Raw genomic sequence first — 21,960 nt, 5'->3', positions numbered from 1 at the left:
TGGGCAGTAACATTAAATGCAAATAATTATGTATAAAATGAGTTATAGGACATGTATCAAAAAAATGGTTGGTGATTATATCAAGTCAATATCACATTTAAATTCATTTAGGCACCTGATGTAAATATTGAGGTTTACATCAAAATGTAAGAAATTACATTCTTTGCAACTCTAAGATGGGGGAGCTATGAGCCAAGGAATGTGGGTGGCCTTTAGAAGCTTGAAAGGCAAGGAAACATTCTCCCTCAGCTTTCAGAAGGAACTCAGCCATGCTGACACCTTGATTTTAGCCTGGTGAGGCCCTTTTGGGACTTCTGACTTCTAGAACTGTAAGAAAATAAATTTGTGTTGTTTTAAAACACTGAAACAAAACAAAACAAAAAACAAACCCAAAAAAGAGTATGTTTGTGGGAGGTCATACGATCATATGATTGAAACCAGCTTTTCCCCTTCCCTTTTCATCATGTATTTATTTAATATATATTTTTTAAGTACAAAGTGTTTACACACCAGAGAACTAAAAGATGTTCCACTCTAGATCCTTTTTGCCTCACTAGGTATGTTTACTTCGCAACTTTGGTCTAAGCCAGTAGTGGTCTCTATCACACCCGTTATCTTAGAGCAGATAGCAGCAGATAGACTAATTAGAAGACTTTGGAAAAAAATGACTTCACTATTGTTTTAAAAAAACTGCTTTGTAGGGGTGGGAGCAGGGGCCAGAGTGAAGGCGTGCAGCTTCAGAGGACATGCAAGAATAGAGATGAAGCAGGAAATGAGCATGAGTGGAGACCTAGGTCTGGGCCTCCGCTTTACTGTTAATTCTCAGAGTGCTGTTATTCTAGCCCTCCCCCACTGCAGGGTGTCAGTTTCCCCATCTGTAAAGTAAGGGCATGAGACTCAGTGACCTCTGGCAGGACAAGAAACTTACTCTGATTTTTTTCTCTCCCTCTAACTAGAGCTTCTCTGACATCTACACTGACACCCTGACTTAAGGTTCAGTGTTCTCGTCTTAGAACAGGAATCAAAATAGTACCCATTCTGTTGGGTGGTCATGAATTAGATTGTCTGCCTTCAAATCTTCTCCACCATTTTCTAGCTGTGTGACCCTAAGCAAGTTACTTAACCTCTCTTAATGTTTTCATCTGTAATATGTGCATAATATCAGTACTTTATCACATAGGGTTGGTGTGAGGATTAAATGAATTAATTTAGGAAAAGCACTTAGAAGAGTGCTACCCCATGCCAACAGACAGTATGGGTACAGAGAGCACTGTGAACATAAAAGCCCTTTCACCAAGGAGCACAGAGTCTGAAGCTGGAGACAGCATGAGTGCTCTGTAGTGTGGTAGGGCCAGGGTGGAGGACCCAGGAAGCAGGGAATGGCCATCACTGCCTTGATGGGGATGGCCAGGGCAGACCTCACTGAGGGAATGTTGTTTGGGCCAGATTTTCAAGGAAGAATGGGAGGTTAGGCCTGCCTCCTTTGCCCACTGTTCTCTGTCCTCATTGGTATGTGTGCCCCTTGACGAGCCTGTTGTGTTCATCTCTGTGCAGGGTGGAGAGGGTGCAGCATATGCAGGGGCTCCACTGGGAGGCACGGTGTGGAACCTTCAGGGAACTGTGCATTGTGTGGAATCAACAGGATACACTATTTTCCTTTTTTTCTCCTCACTTTAAACTATGGTTTGGTCAGGGGTAACCTTGGGGAAAACCAAATGAAAAAGGTTGAGAAGAGAAAGTTTGAATCAAAATGTGTCTTCTTCTTCATGTTTTTACGTATCTGCTGAGGCATTTGCTCAGTCAGCTATCTATGAACACAGTATTTGTTGAGGATTTGTTGTGCTGAGGAGGTGAGCATGGAGGCACTGGGGCTCTCCTGAAAGCCTTGGAGATGAGGGTCAGAGATTTAGGGCTTGGTTCAGTGGCTGGGAGAGCTATGTCCTTAATCTCTTCCTAGCCACACATACCTTGGAGAGACTGAGTTGCCGTTCTGTGGTGGAAGTAACAATTGTCATACCGACACTTACTAGTACTCACTGTAAGTCAAGTATGTGTTGATCATTTCACATGCATTATTTCATTTAATTCTCATAACCGCCAATGGAATGTTCGATTACGATCCATCTTTGACAGTTGAAGAAGCTCAATCTCAAAGGGTTTAAATGGGCAGTACCCACAGTCAAATGGGTAGTAAGTGATAGAATTGGGATTTGAATCCAGCTGTCTCCAACTCACTGGGCTCTGTTGATGTGGTGAACTCAAGTTTCTTATTAAACGAATGATCAGAATCGATACTTCAGCTCATAATAATTAATAAAAAAAAACTAACCAAGCACTCCCATGTGCCAGGTGTTGCTTTAAATGTATTATCTCATTCGATTCCCACAACAAGCCTTTAAGACAGTACCATTATCTTCATTTTACTGTTGAGACAGAGGCACAGAGAGGTTAAGTAATTTGCCTTTAGTCACGTGGCTGGTAAATGGAAAAGACAAAATCCAAGTGACACTTTTAATCACAGTGCTATTCTATTCTGCCAGCTCTCCTGTTCATCTGTATACTTCCCCCCCTTTCCCCTTCCCAATCCTTTTCTCTCTCTCCCTCTCTCCCCCTCCCTTTCCCCCTCACTCTGCTTTCCTTATTTTTCTCAAGAGTTTTTTAATTTAGCACTGTTTCTGTGCCAGGCCTCATGTCTGAAGCTGACAAAGACAGACCTACAGTGTGGCTAGGGCAGAGGCCTTGGGCAGCCCTGTCACCTGGCCCTTTGGCTGGTGCCCTCCCTTTGTACATGGCCCTGCCCCCCTGAAATTCCAGGAGTAGGTGCTTTCTGAGGCAGGGCATTTCCTTTTGTTTTTGTTGAAGGAAATAAACTCTGTGACGGGATATCCTCTGCTGTGTTTTCATGTTATCCAAGGGAGAGAAAAAACAAAACTGGGCCTGCATGTGAAAAATGGAAGGGAGGCCATTTGCAAGCTGGAGGGGAACATGTAAACTCTGCTGAGGGTCATTCCAGGACCTGTTTTCCCAGAACCATAATGCTAAGATGGCAGAGGCAAGATAAAAGCTTTTGTACTAGGGTCATCTTCCATTCCTACAGGGGTTCCAGCTAACTACTCCTCGGTCTCAGCCTCCTCCATCCAGGGGCCAAGCATTACTGCCCTAGTGATTCCGCCGGGACAGGCTTGCTTCAAAGCTGAGGGCCAGAGCTTGGCCTTTTGTTCACAGTCTTGTACTGCTGCCACTTGAGGGAGTCAAGTTGCAGGCAAGATAAGAGAAGAGGAAATCCATTGACAGCTCTCGTTGATGTGGGAGAGAGAAGTGAAGACAGCCCCTTGCTCTCTTGTCTTTCACAGGCTCTGGGGATGTGGTTGTTCTTTATGTGTGCAGCCCCTAGAACCTCACTGGGCCATACCCCAGTTCTTATCCCTGAGACTCATTTTGAGTAGTGGTATGTCTCCCAGCCTCCAAACCTTCCCCCTCAGCATTCTTTCTTTAGTTTCCTTCATGCCTTTCTGTAGGAAGCAAGTAATGGGAAGAAAAGGGCCTTTGACTCATAGCTAATCACAGTGTAAGATGAAAGAGAAGGAAGGAACAATTGGAGAAACCACCAGCCCCATTCATTTTAGGAAGTCAGCCTGGGAATGCTTTTGGGCCGGAGCAGACCCAAACAGGATGGGGGTACGTGGAGTGGTGGAAAGCCTTATAATTTTTGCCTACTAAGTAGGTTTTGTCAACAGTAGGGAAGTTGAAAGCTACGTGGGTAGCTCTATCCAGGGAGGTTTTAAAAACTGAAAGTTATAACCTAAGGAGTATGTTCAGGAAGTATTTATTATTTTATTTGTTTGGCTGGTTGTCATGAGCTTGAGAATTAAGCACCAAACTATGCCATTGTCCTTGTAGTGAAGAAGAGGGCAAGGGGGAAGGAGATATGTGTCCCTGGCATGATCTCATCTTGATTTGGCTGAGAATGTAATCTCGGGTGGCTTGGACTCTCAGAAATCCTCTTCTGTGAGGCTAAAGGGCTGCTGTCCCATTCTTGCCTCTCACCTTTTTGGGGCTTGCCACACTACTGAGTAGGGTATGTGCTGGATGACATTTGACAATTCCTTTGCACCAGAGCTTCTTAGGGTAACTGGTTAGATGTTTCTCCTCCTTAGGGTGAACAACTGTCCCAGTTTGCCCTGTATGGAGGAATCTCCTGAGACACGGGTTTTTCAGTACTAAAATTGGCAAAGTCGGAGCAAGCCAGATTGGTCAACTTATGGCCCTAACTGTAAGGTTTGTAGCTAGAGTTGGTAGGGGGCGTGTCATGGAGGTCATTCGGGGGTTTGGAACACAACTTTCCGTTCCTGATATGTATTCAGCAAGAGTGGTTAATGGTTCTCTACTTACCTAACAGGCAGAGACTAATCTGGTCTTGGGATCTGTTTGCCTAGGCCGAACAAGCTCACAGGTTAATTGAGTTTCCCAGTTTATGGCTGCTTGATGGGCACGGTGGCTGCCTAGTGAGGATAGAGCTTAGGGGGTCAGATTTGGAGCTTGGCTGTATTCACGTATGGTCTGAAACTTAAGAGTGAGTGATTTTATCTTTTTCCTTCTCTAGAATGAGTCAGGGTTCAGAAAGTACCAAAGACACATGCTGACTTACTGTTCTCCACCTGGGAACATAGGAGAGTGGAATAGAGAGGGTGGAGGAAGGGAAGGAGGAACCTGTTTTCTAGAACTCAGCCATTGTGAAAAAGAAGTTTAATAAGTTTCTAGGTTGGAAGAGCTTATCTTGTTGAGAACAAGTGTTTAGCTCGGGAGTAGGACTGCTGTGGGGGTTCTTGGTGGTTTTTGCATGTGGGCGGGGATGAAAAAAGATGACCCCTGTCCCAGTGTTAGCACTGAAAGCCCTATGTCTTGGGAAACCCCTCAGTCCTGGGCAAACCTGGATGGCTGGTTACCCTAGTGGAAGGACAAGGCCTAAGAATGGGCAGTTGGGCAGTTTTTACCTTGAGCACATGGAGGTGAGGAGAGCCAGAGCTGAGGCTCAGAACTGTTTTAGTAGGTGGTCAGACGTCCAGAAATAAGTAAATAAATAAAATCACTAAAATACCCCTAGGCTTTTGTAGTGCTTTGAGTCAAGAAAACAAATATATTTGCAGCCCATGTCTTCTTGGGCATGCCCTTGTGAATAGGAACAGCTGGCCCAGACATTCTCTTTGAGATCCAGGGGAGGAGGTGAGAGCAGAGGTTTAGGACATGGCAGTTGTTTTGGGGTGAAATGGGTGCTGGGATCGCTGAGCTAACCAGCTGCAAATCAAACTGTTCAGTTCTGTTATTTAGTTTTATTTTTTCTAAATTTCTTTTTGGAAAGTTACTCACATTATTTACCTCTCCATAGAGTGGGGTGTGGGGAAGCAGAGCTGGGGTCAAGGACTCTGGCTATCTCTCCTGGATTTTTGATCCAGAGGGCAGAGAAAGGCCTGTGGGAAAGGCCTAGAGAAACTTGATGGGGGTTGCCAGTCTGAGCACCCATCTGGCCTGCTCAAGCCGGTCTTCTCTGGCTTTTAGGAAAAACATGCAAACACACCTGAGCAGGAACTTTTTCTGTCTTTTAGGAAATAGTGTAAATACTCGTGTCCTGTGACCTTTTAAAAGGAAACTCAGCTCTCCTTTTTCTGAGAATGTACCTAAAGATGTTCTTTACTGTTTATCTGTTGTATGGGAGAATAAAGTTTGTTTGTCTGAGTCCTGAGGGATTTGGGGGTGACTCTTGTTCCAGTAGATTATAAGGTCCATTAGAGCAGGGATCTGGTTTATCATGCTTACCACTGAATCTTAGAGCCTAGACCAGTGCCTGGCACAGGGACACTCAGTAATTAAGTGGTGAACCAGCTTGTGAACAGTTCAACAGGTACTTTTCTGTGTGAAGACAGCATGCTAAAGGCAGTGATTCTTAAACATGGCTGTATGTTAGAAGTACCTAAGGGGCTTTAGAAACATCTCACTGTCTAGGCCACACCCATTCCTATTAAAATTAGAATCTTTGGGGTGGGACCCAGGCATCAGTATTTTAAAAATTCTCTAGGTGATTTTAATGTGTAGCCAAGAAGAAAAATCAATCTATCTTAGTCTGCTTGGGCTGTCACAACAAAATACCACAGATTGGATGGCTTAAACAAGACAAATTTGTCTCACCGTTTTGGAAGTTAGAAGTCCAAGATCAAGGTTGCAGCTGATTCAGTTTCTGGTGAGATTCTCTTCCTGGCTTGCAGAAGGTCACTTTCTCTCTATGTCCTTAATTTTAGAGAGAGAGCACTGGTTTCTCTTCCTCTTCTTGTAAGGGCATCAGCCTGTTTGGATTAGGGGCCCACTCTTACAACTTCATTTAACTGTTATCACTTCCTCATAGGTCTGATCTCCAAATGTAGTCACATTGGGGGTTAGGGCTTCAACATGTAAATTGCAAGGGTGGGGCACAAGCATTCAGTCCATAAGGGTCTTGTTACTCAAAGTGCAGTTCATAAACCAGCAGCTTCAACTTCACCTGGTTGCTGGTTAGAAATTCAGGCTCTCAGGTCCAACCTTAGACTAATTGAATCAGAACCTGCATTTCAGTAAGCTCCCCACTGAATTCACATACACATTAACAATTGGGAAGCACTGCCTGGGAGTTTACAGGATGCAGACAATTGGCTGGTGCTTAGGGTCCCTGAAGTGTAGAGTTGTAGGAAGATTGGGGCTGCTCTGAAGGCCAGGCCAGGAAGTTTGGACTGACTTGCGCAGGCAGTGGAGAGTCATGTAAGGACTGCAAGCATGGGTGTGATATGATTAGAGCAGTGCTTTAGGATAGGGGTTCCCAAACCCCCGGCAGTGTGCTGGTACTGGTCTGTGGCCTGTTAGGAACCCAGCTGCACAGCAGGAGGTTAGCAGCAGGCCAGAGAGCAGAGAGCAAAGCTTTATCTGTATTTGTAGCTGCTCCCTAGTGCTAGCATCACCGCCTCAGCTCCACCTCAGATCATCAGGCATTAGATTCTCATTGGAACATTGGTCCCTGGTGCCAAAAAGGTTGGGGACCACTGCTTTAGGGAGTTAAGGCCCTGCCTGAGAGATCCTGTGTCTCAGAATGTCACTTTTTCCTCCAGGTGCTGCTCCCAGCAGCCAGCTTGCTGCAGCTCATGGATGTTCGGCAGAACTGCTGTGATTTCCTGCAGTCTCAGCTGCATCCCACCAACTGCCTGGGCATCCGTGCGTTTGCAGACGTGCACACCTGCACCGACCTTCTGCAGCAGGCCAATGCTTATGCAGGTAACGGGGAGCTGGGCTGCCATACCCCACACCCCCAAGCTTATGGATTTAATAACTTGGTCTGCTGTAAACTACTCAAAGATTATGAGACGTGCACTCTACTGTGAAGCAGTTATAATTTAGTCAGGGAGACAAGACACAGGTGAAAAGATCATTAACAATAGGGGAGTTCAGCTCATTGCCAAGTATGATGTGATTAATTGCCAGATGGATGGCATAGACAGTAATTCTCATCAGAGGAAGGAGATCTGAACAGAATTTGTGGGGAAGAGTAATTTGAGCACTGTTTGAAATAAATCTTTTTCGTTGTTTAAGAAAATTTCTATTTTGATCAAAGTATTCTTTAAACAGGATTTTAAAAGTCGAATATTACTGTAAGGCTATAATGACAAACAAGAGTCCCCTGCCTTTCCACACCAAGTCTTGTTCTCTCTTTCACTTCCAAAAGAATTAAAATGCAGGCTCTGATTCAGCCAAAAGGTGCTTCATCTACTATTTACCTTCGTTTATATGAATAATATGTTTATGTCACTACTTTTGGATTTACTAGTTTTGGATATTATCTGCTGACTTCTTATAGAAGAGGAAGATTGAGATTTCGTAGACTTTTCCCTCATATACATATACACTTCCCCTCTCTTTATTCTCCTAATATCATTTGTACAACTGAGCTGAATTATGTATTATAATGATACTTTTTCAATCTAGAAACTTTTAAATCAGAAAGGCAGAGCAATTGCCTTCTTTTGCATAGTATTACTATCATTTACTCTTGTAAGACAGACACAACTGAACAGTCCTTTTCTATGCATCAGATAATCTGTTGATTCCATTATATTTTTCTTGGAGACATTCTCTCTGCTAGAGCTTGTCTTTCTGTTATTTTAAGATCCTGTTATTTTAACAGGGTTTTGGGAGAGAGTAGAAGTGAATGTGAATTTTCAGTCTACCATGTTTAGCTGGAAAGAAAATCTTCATTGATATTTATTTCAACTTAAAGATGAAGATCATGAGTGTCTTAGGAAATGTGTCTAGTCATTTTAATCAATTCAGTCATGGACACCTTCTTCTCTTGCAGTAAAGCATCTCATTCCTCCCTCTCCCCAAACAAACACCATCTGTGTTTTGTCTCTCCTGTGTAGCCCATGTCTGAAAATTAGCTGAGGGCCTCCTGGCTGCCTACCTGCCAGCTCCCAGTCCTGCATTAGCCCCTTGGTCTATAAAGCAACAAGCATTTGCTCTGTTTCTTGGCATCCTTTTGTTCTCTGATCAAGCCCCAGACTCCAAGAGCCTGCATGACTCTCATTTCTCCCTCTCATTCTGAGGACACAAATGGGACCAGTTAAGATGATCCTGATGACAAGTGATTTTTTTGAGGAGCATTCCCCCCAATACCCTAATTCTGAATTCTGCTGATTCTTCCTGGCTCCTGTTTCTCTGCTTTCTCCTCTGTGCCCTCTTTTCCCTACATATTCCCCACCCCCTTTCTGTTTTTTTCTCAGGGTGCCCTTTCTCTCCCTGGAAAGGGCTCCTGAGCCTAGTCTTTGAAGAGGCCACTTTCTTGAGGGATGTGCTCAGGCTTTGCTTCAGCAGGAACGAGGAGTTTGGCCAAGGCCCAGGAACATCTGCTGGTGTGGTGGCAAAGGAAGACCATTTAGATGCCAGGAATTCTCTGTCTCTCTTCCTGTCCCCTCCCTAGCCTTTTCCTTCTACATAGTGTGTATGCATACATGTGTGTACACACAGCCCATATCCCATCCCTTTGTAATTGGCTGATGTGATCATCTGATGTTGGGGAGTATACTGAAGCCCCACCTTTAATAAAATCTCCCACATTCTTCTGGCCTGGCCTTTCCCCACTTTCAAAGTCTGTATTTTTTCCCTTTGCCCCTTTCATTGTCTGATGGTAAGACTCACCTGTGGGAGAGTAGGGAGTATGCATTTGGGAATACATCATCATCTTGGTACTCCCTGGTCCCGATGTCTTGGTGATTGGGTTTTGTCAGGTTTATGGGTATGTGTGTACGCATGTGTATATGCAGATACCCTGTTGAATTATTTTTAGCTAGTGTTTGTTGAGCTCTTTCTTTGAGTCATACTCTGTGCTAAGCATTTTATGTGTGTCATCTCATTTAATGATTTTAATAGCTAGAGAAACTAAGGCACAGAGAGGTGAAGTAATTTGTTGGGGTCACACAGCTGGTAGAGACAAGCATGATTCAAACCTAGAGAGTGTTGACTCTGTGGCTTCCAGGCTCTGTTTGGACATCAGATGGCCTTGTGAATTGGTAATTGAGGACTGTTGGTGGCTAGAGTTGGCATTTTCCATTGTAAGTGTGAGCCTAGAAGCCTGTGCCATGTAGTTACCAGATGCCAGCAATCAGACAGTGTAGACAGATGACCAGCTGTCGCTGCTAGACACGGATGTTTAGTCATCTTGCTGTGGGGAAGTGAGACATAGATGTCTTCTCTTCACTGCTGGGAGGCTGCCTCCGTACTGCACGTGTGAGCCCTCCTGCTTTTCCTGGCTTGGCCAGCGCGACTTCAGGCTGAGAGCCTCCTCCGTCATACAGACCTTCTGTGGAGCCTATGACCATCTCTTGTAACTTTCTTTGCAGTCCACAGCAGGGAAGTCATGGTAATGCAGAGGTTTGTAAGACCATGATGAAAAAACATGAGAAGAAGGAGAGTGAAAGTAAGATTGTGCAATGGTTAGAGAAGGAAGTATAAAACGATTGTTTGGGCTTATTCCCTCACATTCACCCACTGATGTGGGCCTGCTTCTCTGGTCTTGCACTTCCCGACTTGAGGTAGAATCTGGTGCTATCTGTCATCACTGCCTCTTGAGACAGAGCTGCTGCCTCATCCCACTGTAAGTGTGGGTGGTGTGGGCACGCTAGGGTCCCATGAAGGGGGTGGTGTCAGCCCTATGCTCACAGGCTTCTCTGGCCCTACGCTTCGCTTAGGAGGTATTGTAAACCAACCAACTACGAGGAGACTCTTCAGATCAGAACTGGGAATCAGGCCAGCCAACACTTAGGAACCGAGTGACCCTAGGCCTGTTTTCTCCTCTTATGATGGGGGTAGTACATCCTGTTTTGTTCTCAGGATGGTTTGGGGATGGAGCAGGACAGGGAGGAGGGCCTCCTGTAGAAGTAGGCACCACCCGAGGCAGTGCTCTGGAGCCTCCCTGCCAGCTTTGTCATCTGCAGTCGGACCTGAGTCCTGGCAGAGATGGGACTTCTTGGGTCACTACCTCTGCTGCTGCTGTGGACAACACGTACTTTGGGGGAGAGGACCATTTCCAGAGCTTCTCATTTTGGTTTCTCTGTATCCAGATACACAAGCAGTGTCTTCTGCTTCCGTATCCTCACTAGTCTCTGTCTAGCTGGCGTCTGCCTTCACTCGTTGGTGGCCACAGCTCTGCCTCTGATATCTGTTCTTTTTCCTTCTCCAAGAGAAACATTCTTTTGCTGTTATAACTATTATTGTTGTTCTTATCGCTCTTTTAACACAAAACCACCCATAATTATTACAGAAAAAGTAGATGGGCAGAAAGAGCAGGAAAAGCACCACAAGCCTACCCGGAGAGAACCATGGGCAGCCCTTTGGTGTATAGCTTTCCCAATCTTTGTCATTACATTAAAAAAAAAAAAAATCTTAGCAGTATATTCTCAGCTTCCTTGCGTGTTAGCAGATACACTGCTATGCCATTGTATTAAAACTTTAGAGAATGTATTCGACAAAGTTCAACTTATACCCATGATAAAAATATTCAAATAGTACACAAAGGTGTAAAACGTAAAGCCCGTCTTCTCCCAGGCCCTCTCTCTGAAGGGGGCAGGGGCACTACCTTGGATATCCCTGCAGTGGGGGAATATATATAAATATATAAAATGCTTCTTAACTTACCCAAATAGAAACATTCTGTACTCATTGTACTTTTTTTTGGACTTAATACAAAATCTTAAGAGTCTTTTCCAGACCTTTTTGTGTGGGTATATCTTATTATTTTTATCTGCTGCATCACATGGATGAACTATAATTTATTTAACCTCAGTCCTTGATTGATGGGTATTAATGTTACCTGTTTTTTCTTTTTATAAAATGCTCAAGTAAGTATTTTTCTATATAATATTCTGGAGTACACTTGCAAGTATGTAATAGTGATTGTACCATCTTAGTAGCATAAAGTAGCTCAAAGAGAGTATGCATTTAAAAAAAAAAATTGATAGATATTTCCCAGTTGCTCTCTAAAAAATGTAACCATTTTAAGCTCAGCTCTTGTTTTCTGATAAGTCTTTAGCTCCCTGGTGAAGGTACCGAGAGGCAGACACAGTGCAACTCTGAGGGGCTGGAGCATCACCTCTTTCCACCCACCTGCCTGTTTGGTTTCCTGTTTAGAATGGCTCTGTCTCTTCCTGCTGTGGCAGTCCCTCCTGCTTCCTCTGGGTCAAGTTTCCCCTTCAAGGTTATATCCCCAGATTTTTTCTGTGATATGTTATTCTGGGATAGGAGAGTGTGGGTCCCATATTTAGAAGCTGACTCCTGAGACTCTGGCTCCCAGCTGACAGTATCAGAGTTCTCCTTAGTAGCTAATAGCTGAGAAAGGGACCCTGGTGTTTTACACAGCCTGTTTCTTATATCTCATTATCGTTTCCAGGGACAGCTTAATTTTTAACCTCAAAGGCCAATATATGGGGACTTCATTGTTTGGTTATTGGTCGGCCATGCACTGGGCAATCAGCAGAGCTGGTTGGGAAGGATGTTAATGGGACTCCATTAATGAAATGGTAATTAAAATTCTTTAGACATGTTGTTTACATCAGCCTGCCAGAGCTGAACTGAAACCCTCCAGCCATGGGATGGAAAAGCCATCGGATTTCACGTGTTTGTGAAGAGAAATGGCCTTTCTTTTGATTGATTGAGTCATTTGAGATCATGGAATAAGGTGATTAAACTAAGGGCAGCAAAAATTTTTGAAAAATAATTTAAAAAACATAAACTTCTGATCCAGTAAGGGTTATTTTGCGAAGTTGCTGCCTTCAACTTGGCATCATAAAGTGATGATGATGATGATGGCGATAATGGTAGGAGTTTTTACCATTTCTGAACACTTACTAGGTGCCAGGCCTGGTGTTGCACACTTCATAGGCATCACTTCCTTTTGGCCACTCAACTGTAAGATGTAGTTATTTTTTTCCCCAATTTATAGATGAAGAATTAGAAACTCCAGAAATGTTTAGCACCTTGCCCAAGACCACATACTTTGTAAGTGGCAATGCCAAGGTTCCTGATGAGGCCGTTTGACTCTGGAGCCTGTGCTCCGAGTCCACTACATATTTTCACATCCTCCCAGTCCTGTACAGCCTCTCTTTCCATGGTTGTTGCTTCACTTCTGCCTCCCTCTGATTTTCTACTTTTAACTTAAAAAGTGGCAAATGAAGCAGTAGTACAGATGCAGGTAGTTTTTGTTGTTTGATATTCTTCTTGGTATGTTAGGAAGCTTCCCTTATTCCTCTCATTCTCTGGGTAACAGGGAATTCTGGTGTCGAATCAATAATACTGATAACTGGGCAGTTTGATATAGTCCTTTGCTGTGTGTGTGTGTGTGTGTGTGTGTGTGTGTGTGTGTGTGTGTGTGTGTTTTAGAGAGGAAGGAGGAGAGACAACATATATATTTCTGGGATTCAGTCAACATGGAGAGTGGAGGTATTAATATTTATAGAGTCCGAGGGCCTAGGGTCATAACCCTTGTGGGAAGAGGTCAAGGTAGGTCTCGTTCACTTCCCTGTGGGAACTGAGCCTTCTCCCTGGAGCAGGGACACTGTGGGCCCTAAGAGCCAAATATTGATTCAAGAAAGCTTACTTCTATCCTCCAAAAATAGGGCAATAGGGGACAGGGGAAAGAGAGATTTAAAGCAGTTCTGTTTTATTTTTTTTTTACCCTACTAGAATGTTTTGATTCTGTTTGTGTGTCCACCTGTGTCAGCCAGTCTTTCCTGGGGCACATAACCAGTTGTTCAATTTAGAGCCACTCACGCCTGTTCCCTGGGGCCACTGGCCCTGGAATGAGGGAGTTCATTTCATCTCTGCAGGTCAAAGAAGTCACAGATAGGTTTCCAGTTCCATTTGTTTTGGGCTTGTAGTTTAGATGAATCTGATCAAAGGCTTAGGCTTATTTTATCCCATCAAGAGGGAGAAATGAATGTAGGATTAACTTGAGGAGAGGTTGCCTGAGCCCTAGGCAGTCTTGAAGAATGGGCAGAGAAGAGCAATAATTACCTTAGAGCAGATGTGCTGGACACCGAAGATTCAGCATCAAACAAGACAGACTCTGCCCTCCTGGGGCTAACAGTCCCAGTATGAGAGAAAGACCTAGATGATAAAACAGGTTGATTTAGGGTTATAAGTTTTATTTCCTATTTTGGGAGCTTTGGGAACACAGAAGAATATCATTTTACCTGGTAGATAAGGAAGATTAGGGAAAGATCTCAATTCAGAGGTTAGTTCTGAGATTTGAGCTAGGACTGATGCCAAAATGTTTAGAACACCACTATTCTAGGATCATTTTTTAAAGAAAGGTCAATAGATTCATATTATTTGGGTTTCTCTGTAGCACCTCTAAGAGGGATTCTTAGGGTGCTATGATGTCTATATTGAATTTTACCCCAATGGATTGCTTAGGGCAGGTTTTTATCATCTTGGGGACTAAGATACTCATCTGAATGCTTATTATTGTAATCAGACAGCCTTGGTTTCAAAAGCTGGCTTGACTACTTACTGCTGTGTGATCCTAAGCACATGACTAAATAACTTTTCGAGCTTCCATTTCTCCATCTGTAAAATGGGGATATTGATATTCACTTCAGCAGGACTTTTGGGAGAAGTAAGTGACATAATACATATAAAATGCCTAGCTCAATGTTAGCTGGAAACGTCCTGCTAGGAAACGTCCTCAACTTTTTCTAGGCCTTTTCCTTGAAAAGACCCAACTCTAACTATAGAGCACACTTTATCTTGGGAGAGGGGCACCCAACTTTTCTCATTCTTTCAGTGTTGGGAAGATATGTATTGCTTGGTGTGGGGAAAGGACTTGAAGTTACCTGATGCCCCTCCTCTTCTCCATAATTTCTCAACCAAATGGACAGGAACAGATTGTGTTTCTTTAATCAAAACTTAGAACTTAACCAATATTTGTTACTTATAGTAAAGCCTGGTTAACTAGGACTCCTAACTGGAACTCTTAATTGACTTTTTTCCCTCTCTTACCACTTCTCTTTAAGGAAAAAGAAGCAAAAGGACAATAAAAGTTGGATTTGGATTTTATTACTGGAGAGTTCTCCCTCAAAGGTTTAGCCCATGGTTAGAAGATATTATGCCCCCTGTATACCTGACCTGTCCTTCAAAATCTAGCCTTGCCTAGTTCTCGTGGAACCTGACACAGTTCCCCGTAGTTAGTTGGTGTTCAGTAAACATTTGTTAGATGAATGAAGGCATAGCCTGGGCTCTAGCTAGACTGAACTATTGCTATTTCTATACCTGTTCTGAATTTTCCTGCTTTGTACTGTTACTTATATTGGGCGCACCTCTCCCAGTCATGCCCCTCTGGACTTTGGGTTGGAGTTATTGGTGCCTTGTCTTACCCCTCTTATAAACTAGTAGGCTTCTTGTAGGCATCAGCCCACTTTCTTCATTTTTGGACAAACGCCACATTTGGTATATCGTACATTAATGGTTATTGAGCACTTGCAGTGGTCTCAGTAAATATGTTACCTATTTGCTTATTTAATGCCCACATACCTTATGAGTTCATATTATTATTAGCTCTATTTAATAGATGAGAAAACTGCAGCCTTAAGAAATTGAGTAACTTATATCCCTCGAAAGTTTGCTGAACTCAGTGGAATTAAAGTGAGTTTCTAAGACCTTTGAGGTTTGCATCCTCGCCCACAAGACTTGCAGTACCAAACAATGCCTCTGATGCTGCGGAAAAGCACCGTTAGAGAGCAGTGCTACCCACAGAATTGAACTTTGTGAAGCAGGAACATGGGCTGATAATATTCATCTTTCATTTCTGAAGAGTTTTTTTAAAGATCTTAAAAATGGACTAATATTGTCTTTGAACTTCAAAACAACCTTGAGATCTAGGTCAGGTATTATGGTTCCATTTTTATGGATGATGAAGCCAAAGCCTGGGGAAGAAGTGACTGTAAGAAGTGGAGTTAGGACTTGAACCCAGCCAGGTCTTCTGCCTTTTAGCCAAAGCTCTTTACAACATTCTCCCTTAATGTTAATTCTCATTAACAACAAAGCAAAACAAACAAACAAACAAAATCCCCAAACAAACCAACCAACAAATAAGTGTTAAAGGGAGAAACGGATTCTTAGGGAGATATCTTCTGGGAGCTGAGAGAGTTCTTTTTAGGAAGTGGCTGGGAAGTGGGCTGACCTGAGTACAATCTTCTGAGGAAATGGAGTTGGCCAGAGCATCCTCTGTTTTGTTGTTTACTGAGTGTTGCTAACAGAAAGAGGACTCTGGTCCCCAGACTTAGGGGCTTAGCCCTGTCTCCTAAGACTGGAAGGGGAAAGGAAGGAGTATTTTTCTTTTCTCCCTCTTTTTATCTTTTCCTGGTCATGCCCTGGATGTCTCCTGGGTCCTGGGGTGCCAGCCCTGGATGAGAAGCTGCTTCCCATTAACTCCCTTGTTGCCCCCACCCCACCAGACCCTGCTTCCTGGGAGGCTTTCTGAAGGGGGATATCAGTGGGAGCTTCCAGATGGGCAAAACAGCAGCCTACACCACAAAGAAGGGACCTAGATTCAAATCCTGCATTGTCCCAAAAGGTGAGAGTTGGGAAAGTTGGGGGGGCTGACTACTTTTTATCTTGGTTTATCTTTAAGAATTTCTGGTTTGTTCATCAAGGCACCTAGAATATGCATTGCTGCACTTCTGTGTTCTTTCTTTTCAAAATCCAAGCCCATCTACTTTAGGCTTTATGATCTGTGAGGAAATATTTTTTACAACCCAGAACTTTACTTTCTCACTTTCTCTTCACTCTTTTCCTTCCTGTAAATGCCAGGTATTTGGTCAACCAAAGTCAAAGGTGGGAAGGCTGGGTGTGGCTCTGGGCCACAGGGATGTTAGCACTGGTTCACCGGACAATCCTACTGAGCTCAGCCTTGGCTGGTCCACAGAGCCTTGATGTCCTTGCTTAGCTGTGGTGTGGTGACTGCTTTTCCTCTCTGCTGTTTCTTAGGTGTTGGCAACTGAGAGAGGACTCTAGTCTAAAGACTTCGTGGACCAGAAAGAGCATGTAGTGAGAACCCTGTTACTTTCCCAGCATCCAGGCCAGGAATGAATTCTCATCATCTAAAGAAGATTGTTCACTTGCTTTTATTTAAAAATCTGTAGGAATGGATACTTTAAAAATAATACTATCTAATCTTAAATATTTCCATAGCTGGGAGGTCTTTTGCATGTCTCACCTAAAATCTAAGCTTTGACCAAAGACTTTTTCTTGTTGACATATAGAGAAGCATGACCAGCTACTTACTTTATGACCGTTGCTTCAGAAAGGATCTGACTTTTAAATTTGTTAGGTACAAACATTCCTAAGCCTCAGGTAGGATAAGCTTTAACAGCGGGCTCAGTGATATCATTAGTCTGTTGGGGAACAAGTAGGACCCCTTTTTGTCCAGTGAAAGATGGAAAAGATTGTTTAAAGTTTGATCTTTGAGAGTGCAATATTAACATTTAAGGAATCTGGATGAAGAGTATATGGGAATTCTTTGGGTCTCAATTATTTCATCACAAAGTTAAGAATAATTTAAATCATCTTTTTAAAAAAATTTTTAATTTTAAAAATTTATTTATTTTTATTATGGTGACATTGGTTAACGAAATGCAGTAAGTTTCAGGTGTGTAATTCAACAGTATCTTCGTTTCGTTTTTAAGAGGCTGATGAATGTGAGAGAGGGGCTTAACTTAGATTTTCTTTTCTATTATGCAGCTCCAGCAGAGCTGATATTTCAGCAGCCTCCCAGGGACTGCCCCAGGCCTAGTGGGGTAGCCCTCAGTGGGAACTGGGAGGTATCGCCCTCTAGAATTATCCAAGAAGCTAGGTCAGAGAAGGGCCACCAAAGAAGGAAGGGGGAAGCCTGGAGGGCAAGAGGTACAGGTGCTCCATAAGGCGATGGTGCAGGGTTGTGAGAGAACTGAGAAAGGAGCAAGGTCTGGGCTAAATGCCCAGGGGTCTTGTCATCTCCAGGATGTTCTGCACCAGAAATTGTCTGCCCTTGGGCTGATTTATCTTGCCATAGCTTGTGAAAACGCAGGAGCACAGGAAGGAGGCAAGACAAGCGGTTCTCTTTCCATTTTACAAATGAGGATAGTGAAGCCCAGGGAGGTGATGCCATTGGACACAACTCGCAAATGGCAAAGCCAGAATTTGAATCCAGGTGGCCTCTCTCTCTGAAGTGTATGCTCTTTCACTGGCATTTCATTGCCTCTGTAATAGCAGGATGGTGGCTTGGGCAAATGTCAGGGTAGGGACTCCCTTTGGCTTTTCCCTTGTGGGCTTCAGGCCTGTCAGTTTTGTCTCATCCTAACTGTCCCCAAATTGCCCTCCATTTTAATGGCCTCCCCTGGCTGGCTGGCGGGCATTGTTCCCCATGGTGGTAGGGCCAGCCATCTTGCCGCCACACCTGGATGGATGCTTAGTTGGGCCTCTTTATGAACCAGAGACTTGCTATAATAGACTTGACTTTGTACAAGAAAGGTTGATGCCTTCTGTGAGCCTTCTAATGTTGGCTTTCTACCAGAAACCCCAGAGACTTACAGCCACACAGCAGTTCTGACCCACTTTTGTTTGGCTGAGCTGCAGGGGGCACTGTCTCCAGCTCTACCAGCTTGTGCTTTGAGGAGAAATGAGCTCAATTAAGTAGGCAGGTCCCAGTGAGGCTCTTCTGCAGTGCCAGTGTTATTCTCATGGAGCACGGAAAAAAATATAATCTCGCATCTCTCTGCCCCATTTTCATCTGTGCCGTTGTTCAGGACAGAGGATCACACGCGGGATGCCTTCACTGCTGGATTAAAAGGCTAGTTTCTTTCGAACTAGGATGTGTTCTTTCCCCCAAACCCGTAGGACTCCACTCTGAATCCCACAGATTGTTATGGCCTTGGTTCATGCAAGGGCAGGATTGTATCATAACTTTGTTTTCTGAACTTCTTTTTTCTTTTCTTCTTTTTTTTTTTTTTAATTTTTTAATTTTTGGAACAGAGCAGCACTTTCCAGAGGTGATGCTAGGGGAAGAATTTCTTAGCCTAAGTCTGGACCAGGTGTGCAGCTTGATATCCAGTGACAAGCTGACTGTTTCTTCAGAAGAGAAGGTATGTTTGGCATGGCCCCTTGGTGAAAGAGGAGCCTCACAGGGAGGTGGTCATGGGAGGGACTTGTGGTTCAGTGAGACCTTTCCTCTTTTTTAGAGGAAAAAAGAAGAGAGCTTACGTTTTGTCCCTTTAAATTAAAAAATGAAAAAAAAATGTCTCTGATTGTTGACCACTACATTCACTTTCTGGACCCTTTAAAGAAGAAATAACAGTGGTGTTGGTGGTTGCAACAAAGCTGCCTCCGTTTACCAAACGTTTACAGTTTGCCAAGCGCTCCGCCGAGCGCTTTATGTTTTTCAGTTCACCGAGCCTTCACTGCATCCCTGTGAAGCAGGCTTTGCTGTCATTCCCACATTACAGATGAGGAAAAGTGAGACCGGGGAGGAGTTAATTAGCTTATCCAAGGTCAGTCATCTCATCACTGCAGAGCTGGAGGCTACCTGTCACCTGGTCTTAACCACTGTTCCACATGGCCTCTTGGGAGTATCATTGAGCATTTAAGCCAGAGCAGACCTTTTGGGAACATCTATTCCAACAGGAGATTGGAGTTCTTACTGATGACAAAACTAAAGCCCAGAGAGGGCATAGGTAGTGCTGAAGGTCACAGAGTTAGCTAGTGGTCATGCCGGTACTAGAACCCAGGGCTCTTGACACCCAGTCCCCTAATTCACTGACCACACACTTCTTCCTTTGTGTTGGAAGTTTGACTTCTGCTCACTGATTTAGCTTACCTATGACTGCTGATCTGTTCTATTTCCAGGTCTTCCCTCTCACTGACTCTCTGATTGGATTATTCTCCCCTTTAGTCTTCACCTGGTTGAATTCCAAACCAGTTCAGATTTTGCTATTACAAGGAAGAATTTCTTTACCCCAGAAGATGTAGTCTACTGAACTGAAAATAACATAAGCTTTGGTATTGGCTAGGGGGGTCCAAATCTCATCTCTGGTATTAACAAATTAGTTGTGTGATCTTGGGCAAGATACTTTGCTTCTCCATCTGTTTCCTCATTTATAAAATAAGGATACTAATAGGACATATTCCACAGGATGTTTGTGGGAATTAAATGGAATAAGTTTTGTAAAATGCCTGGTATCAAAAAGTAAAAAATAAAAAAATAGAATACCTGGTATCATACCTGGTACCTAGTAGATGTTCAGTTAGTGAGTGCTAGCTGAGATGATGATGATGATGATGATGATGATTTTAATTTTTGCAAGAGTTTATTTGAGCCAAACTAGGTGAGTTTATTATTGATCTTACATCTGGAATTAGGTCCTTTCTCCTTTATGTTCCAGGATAACATTCACCGTGTTCTGCTCTTTATTATAGTGAGTTCTGAGCTGGTCTTACTTTCTTCACTCAACTGTGAGTTCCCTGATGGCAGGGATCACATCTTATTCATCTCTGTATCCTCAGAGATGCTCAATAAATGTTTCTTGAATTGTCCTAGTCCACTGTTCATGTCCAGGTTTGAGGTTCTTTCTTGAGGGAATATTTAAGGAAAAGCTCTTGAAAAGGATTTTGTATTGGGATGAGACTGTCCAAAGGCACATGTCCAGAGAATGGAGTGAAATTCATAAGCCTCTGCTTGTCATCCAGCAAAGTTTGATCAAGAAGAGCAGTCGTTTATTGGAACTGTAGGCTGCCCCGAAGCTTGAGAGGGATTCCTCAGAAGGTGACTGGTACAATAAGCTAGACTCTCCCTTAGGCTCAAGGAGGCCTCTGTTTCTGTTAATGATGTAAAACAGCACCTCCAGGGGAAAAGAATGCCTCTGGGACTTGGCTGAAGGCTCCTTCCTGTCCTAGAGGTTCCTTTCTGCCCCAGCCTTGGCAACAGAGAGGACTCCCTGTCTTCTTGCCAGGCCTGTTTAATGTCTTCTCTGGATTATGCTCCCAAATTGGCACAGTCTGAAGGAATAGCCTAGTCAGTTGACTGGCTATGTGAATGTTGGGGCAGTTGGTCAGTTTGGGGCCTGCTTGAACATGTGTTTAAGTGTAGTTTGAGCAAATGGGAGCAGTCATCAAGCAGCAGCATTTGGATCAACTTGGGAGTGTTTAGGTTGAGAGCGGGGGACTCTGCTATCTTGAATTCATGCTGGCCTGTCCTGCTCTGGGATTATAATAGCTTTCTTCAGGCGCGGATTTATCTATGCTTGTGCGAGTGTGAGAGTGGAAGTGGGTTGTTAGTAGGGAGAGGCATTATATTGTCCTGGAAATCCCTTGGGCTTTGGACTCAGGCAGACCTGGTTCCATGCTTGGCTTGATATTTATTGGCCGTATGAACTTGAGAAGTCACTGGTGTTTTTGAACCTCGATTTCCTTACATGTAAGATTTTGGGTCTAAAATAGCAAATATAGTGTTCGGCAGGTGCTCAATAAATGGCAGTTGTCATTGTGATCACCATAATCCTCTATTTTGAGGCCCTATTGATAATGGTAGTGGTATCAATATTGCCATCGATGATGGTAAAATAAACATGGAATTAATTGCATCTTTTCAGAAACAAAGAAGCATGACATTAAATCTACATACTTAAAAACTATAGTGGCTCTCATTTTATTCATATGCTTAAATATGAGTTGCTTGTTCTGTATAATCAGTTTGGAGTGTAGGTGTTTTTAACATTAATGATGTATATCATATTTGGTTCTGAGAAGTTATGTGTAATGTCAGAGTTATGTGATGCTTTTCAGAAAATAGATTACTCATGATGTTGATCTCTTTGGTACCTTTAAGGTTGGCATTATAATTTTGAGGCTTATCAAAGTATAGTAAGGTTTGTTATGCATTTTCTCCTTGGCAAAACCCATAGTTTTATTTCCTCTTAATTGATTATATGTTGCTGGAAGTTAAATATCTGGAAGTCTTTGACAATTAGATGTTCATCAGTTGAATGATAGCCCTTCAGGCTTTGAAAATTCTGTTATTTGTTCCAGGAGATTTGGAGATTTCTACCGTCTTTAATTACATTGCATGTGATAGGCAATCTCTTGCACAGATTTTATTTCAATATTGCATTATGGTGAACTTATTGGAGTGTATTTGAAGTAAATCAGGAATCTGAATTTAAGCTAGAATTCAGCTGCATTTAATGTTAACATTTGCCAAAAACTCAACTGAGTAACCTGTATTTAGCTAAATCCACAATTGAACAGCAATAACAACTATGTTATGACTTACTCCTTTACCCTCATCCCCCAGGTTTCTTTTAATGTATATTAAAAATGCAGTATGTGTCTTACAGAGTTGTGCTGAGGATGAAAGCAGATAATACA

The 21,960-nt window shown here is 43.1% G+C and overlaps 1 protein-coding gene across 29 annotated transcripts in view; it reads left to right on the top strand.

Moving 5' to 3' along the window:
* Positions 1-21,960, top strand: part of KLHL3 (kelch like family member 3) — a 233,262-nt gene that overhangs the window by 163,700 nt on the left and 47,602 nt on the right. For 28 of the 29 annotated variants that reach the window (XR_002780908.1, XM_023531950.1, XM_023531951.1 and 25 more), the window contains 3 exons: positions 7,131-7,293; positions 18,574-18,683; positions 18,984-19,088. Coding sequence is in view for 28 of the 29 variants with exons in the window: in XM_023531950.1 (XP_023387718.1) it covers positions 7,131-7,293; positions 18,574-18,683; positions 18,984-19,088 (378 nt within the window). In the remaining variant the exon portion in view is untranslated. The remainder of the gene's footprint in view (positions 1-7,130; positions 7,294-18,573; positions 18,684-18,983; positions 19,089-21,960) is intronic. The other variant, XM_011362370.2, reaches the window with a different exon arrangement.

Source organism: Pteropus vampyrus, unplaced genomic scaffold (assembly GCF_000151845.1).
Source record: "Pteropus vampyrus isolate Shadow unplaced genomic scaffold, Pvam_2.0 Scaffold74, whole genome shotgun sequence".
Taxonomy (NCBI): Eukaryota; Metazoa; Chordata; class Mammalia; order Chiroptera; family Pteropodidae; genus Pteropus; species Pteropus vampyrus.
The sequence above is the reverse complement of the archived record's forward strand: the minus strand, read 5'-3'. Positions and strand labels throughout refer to the sequence as shown.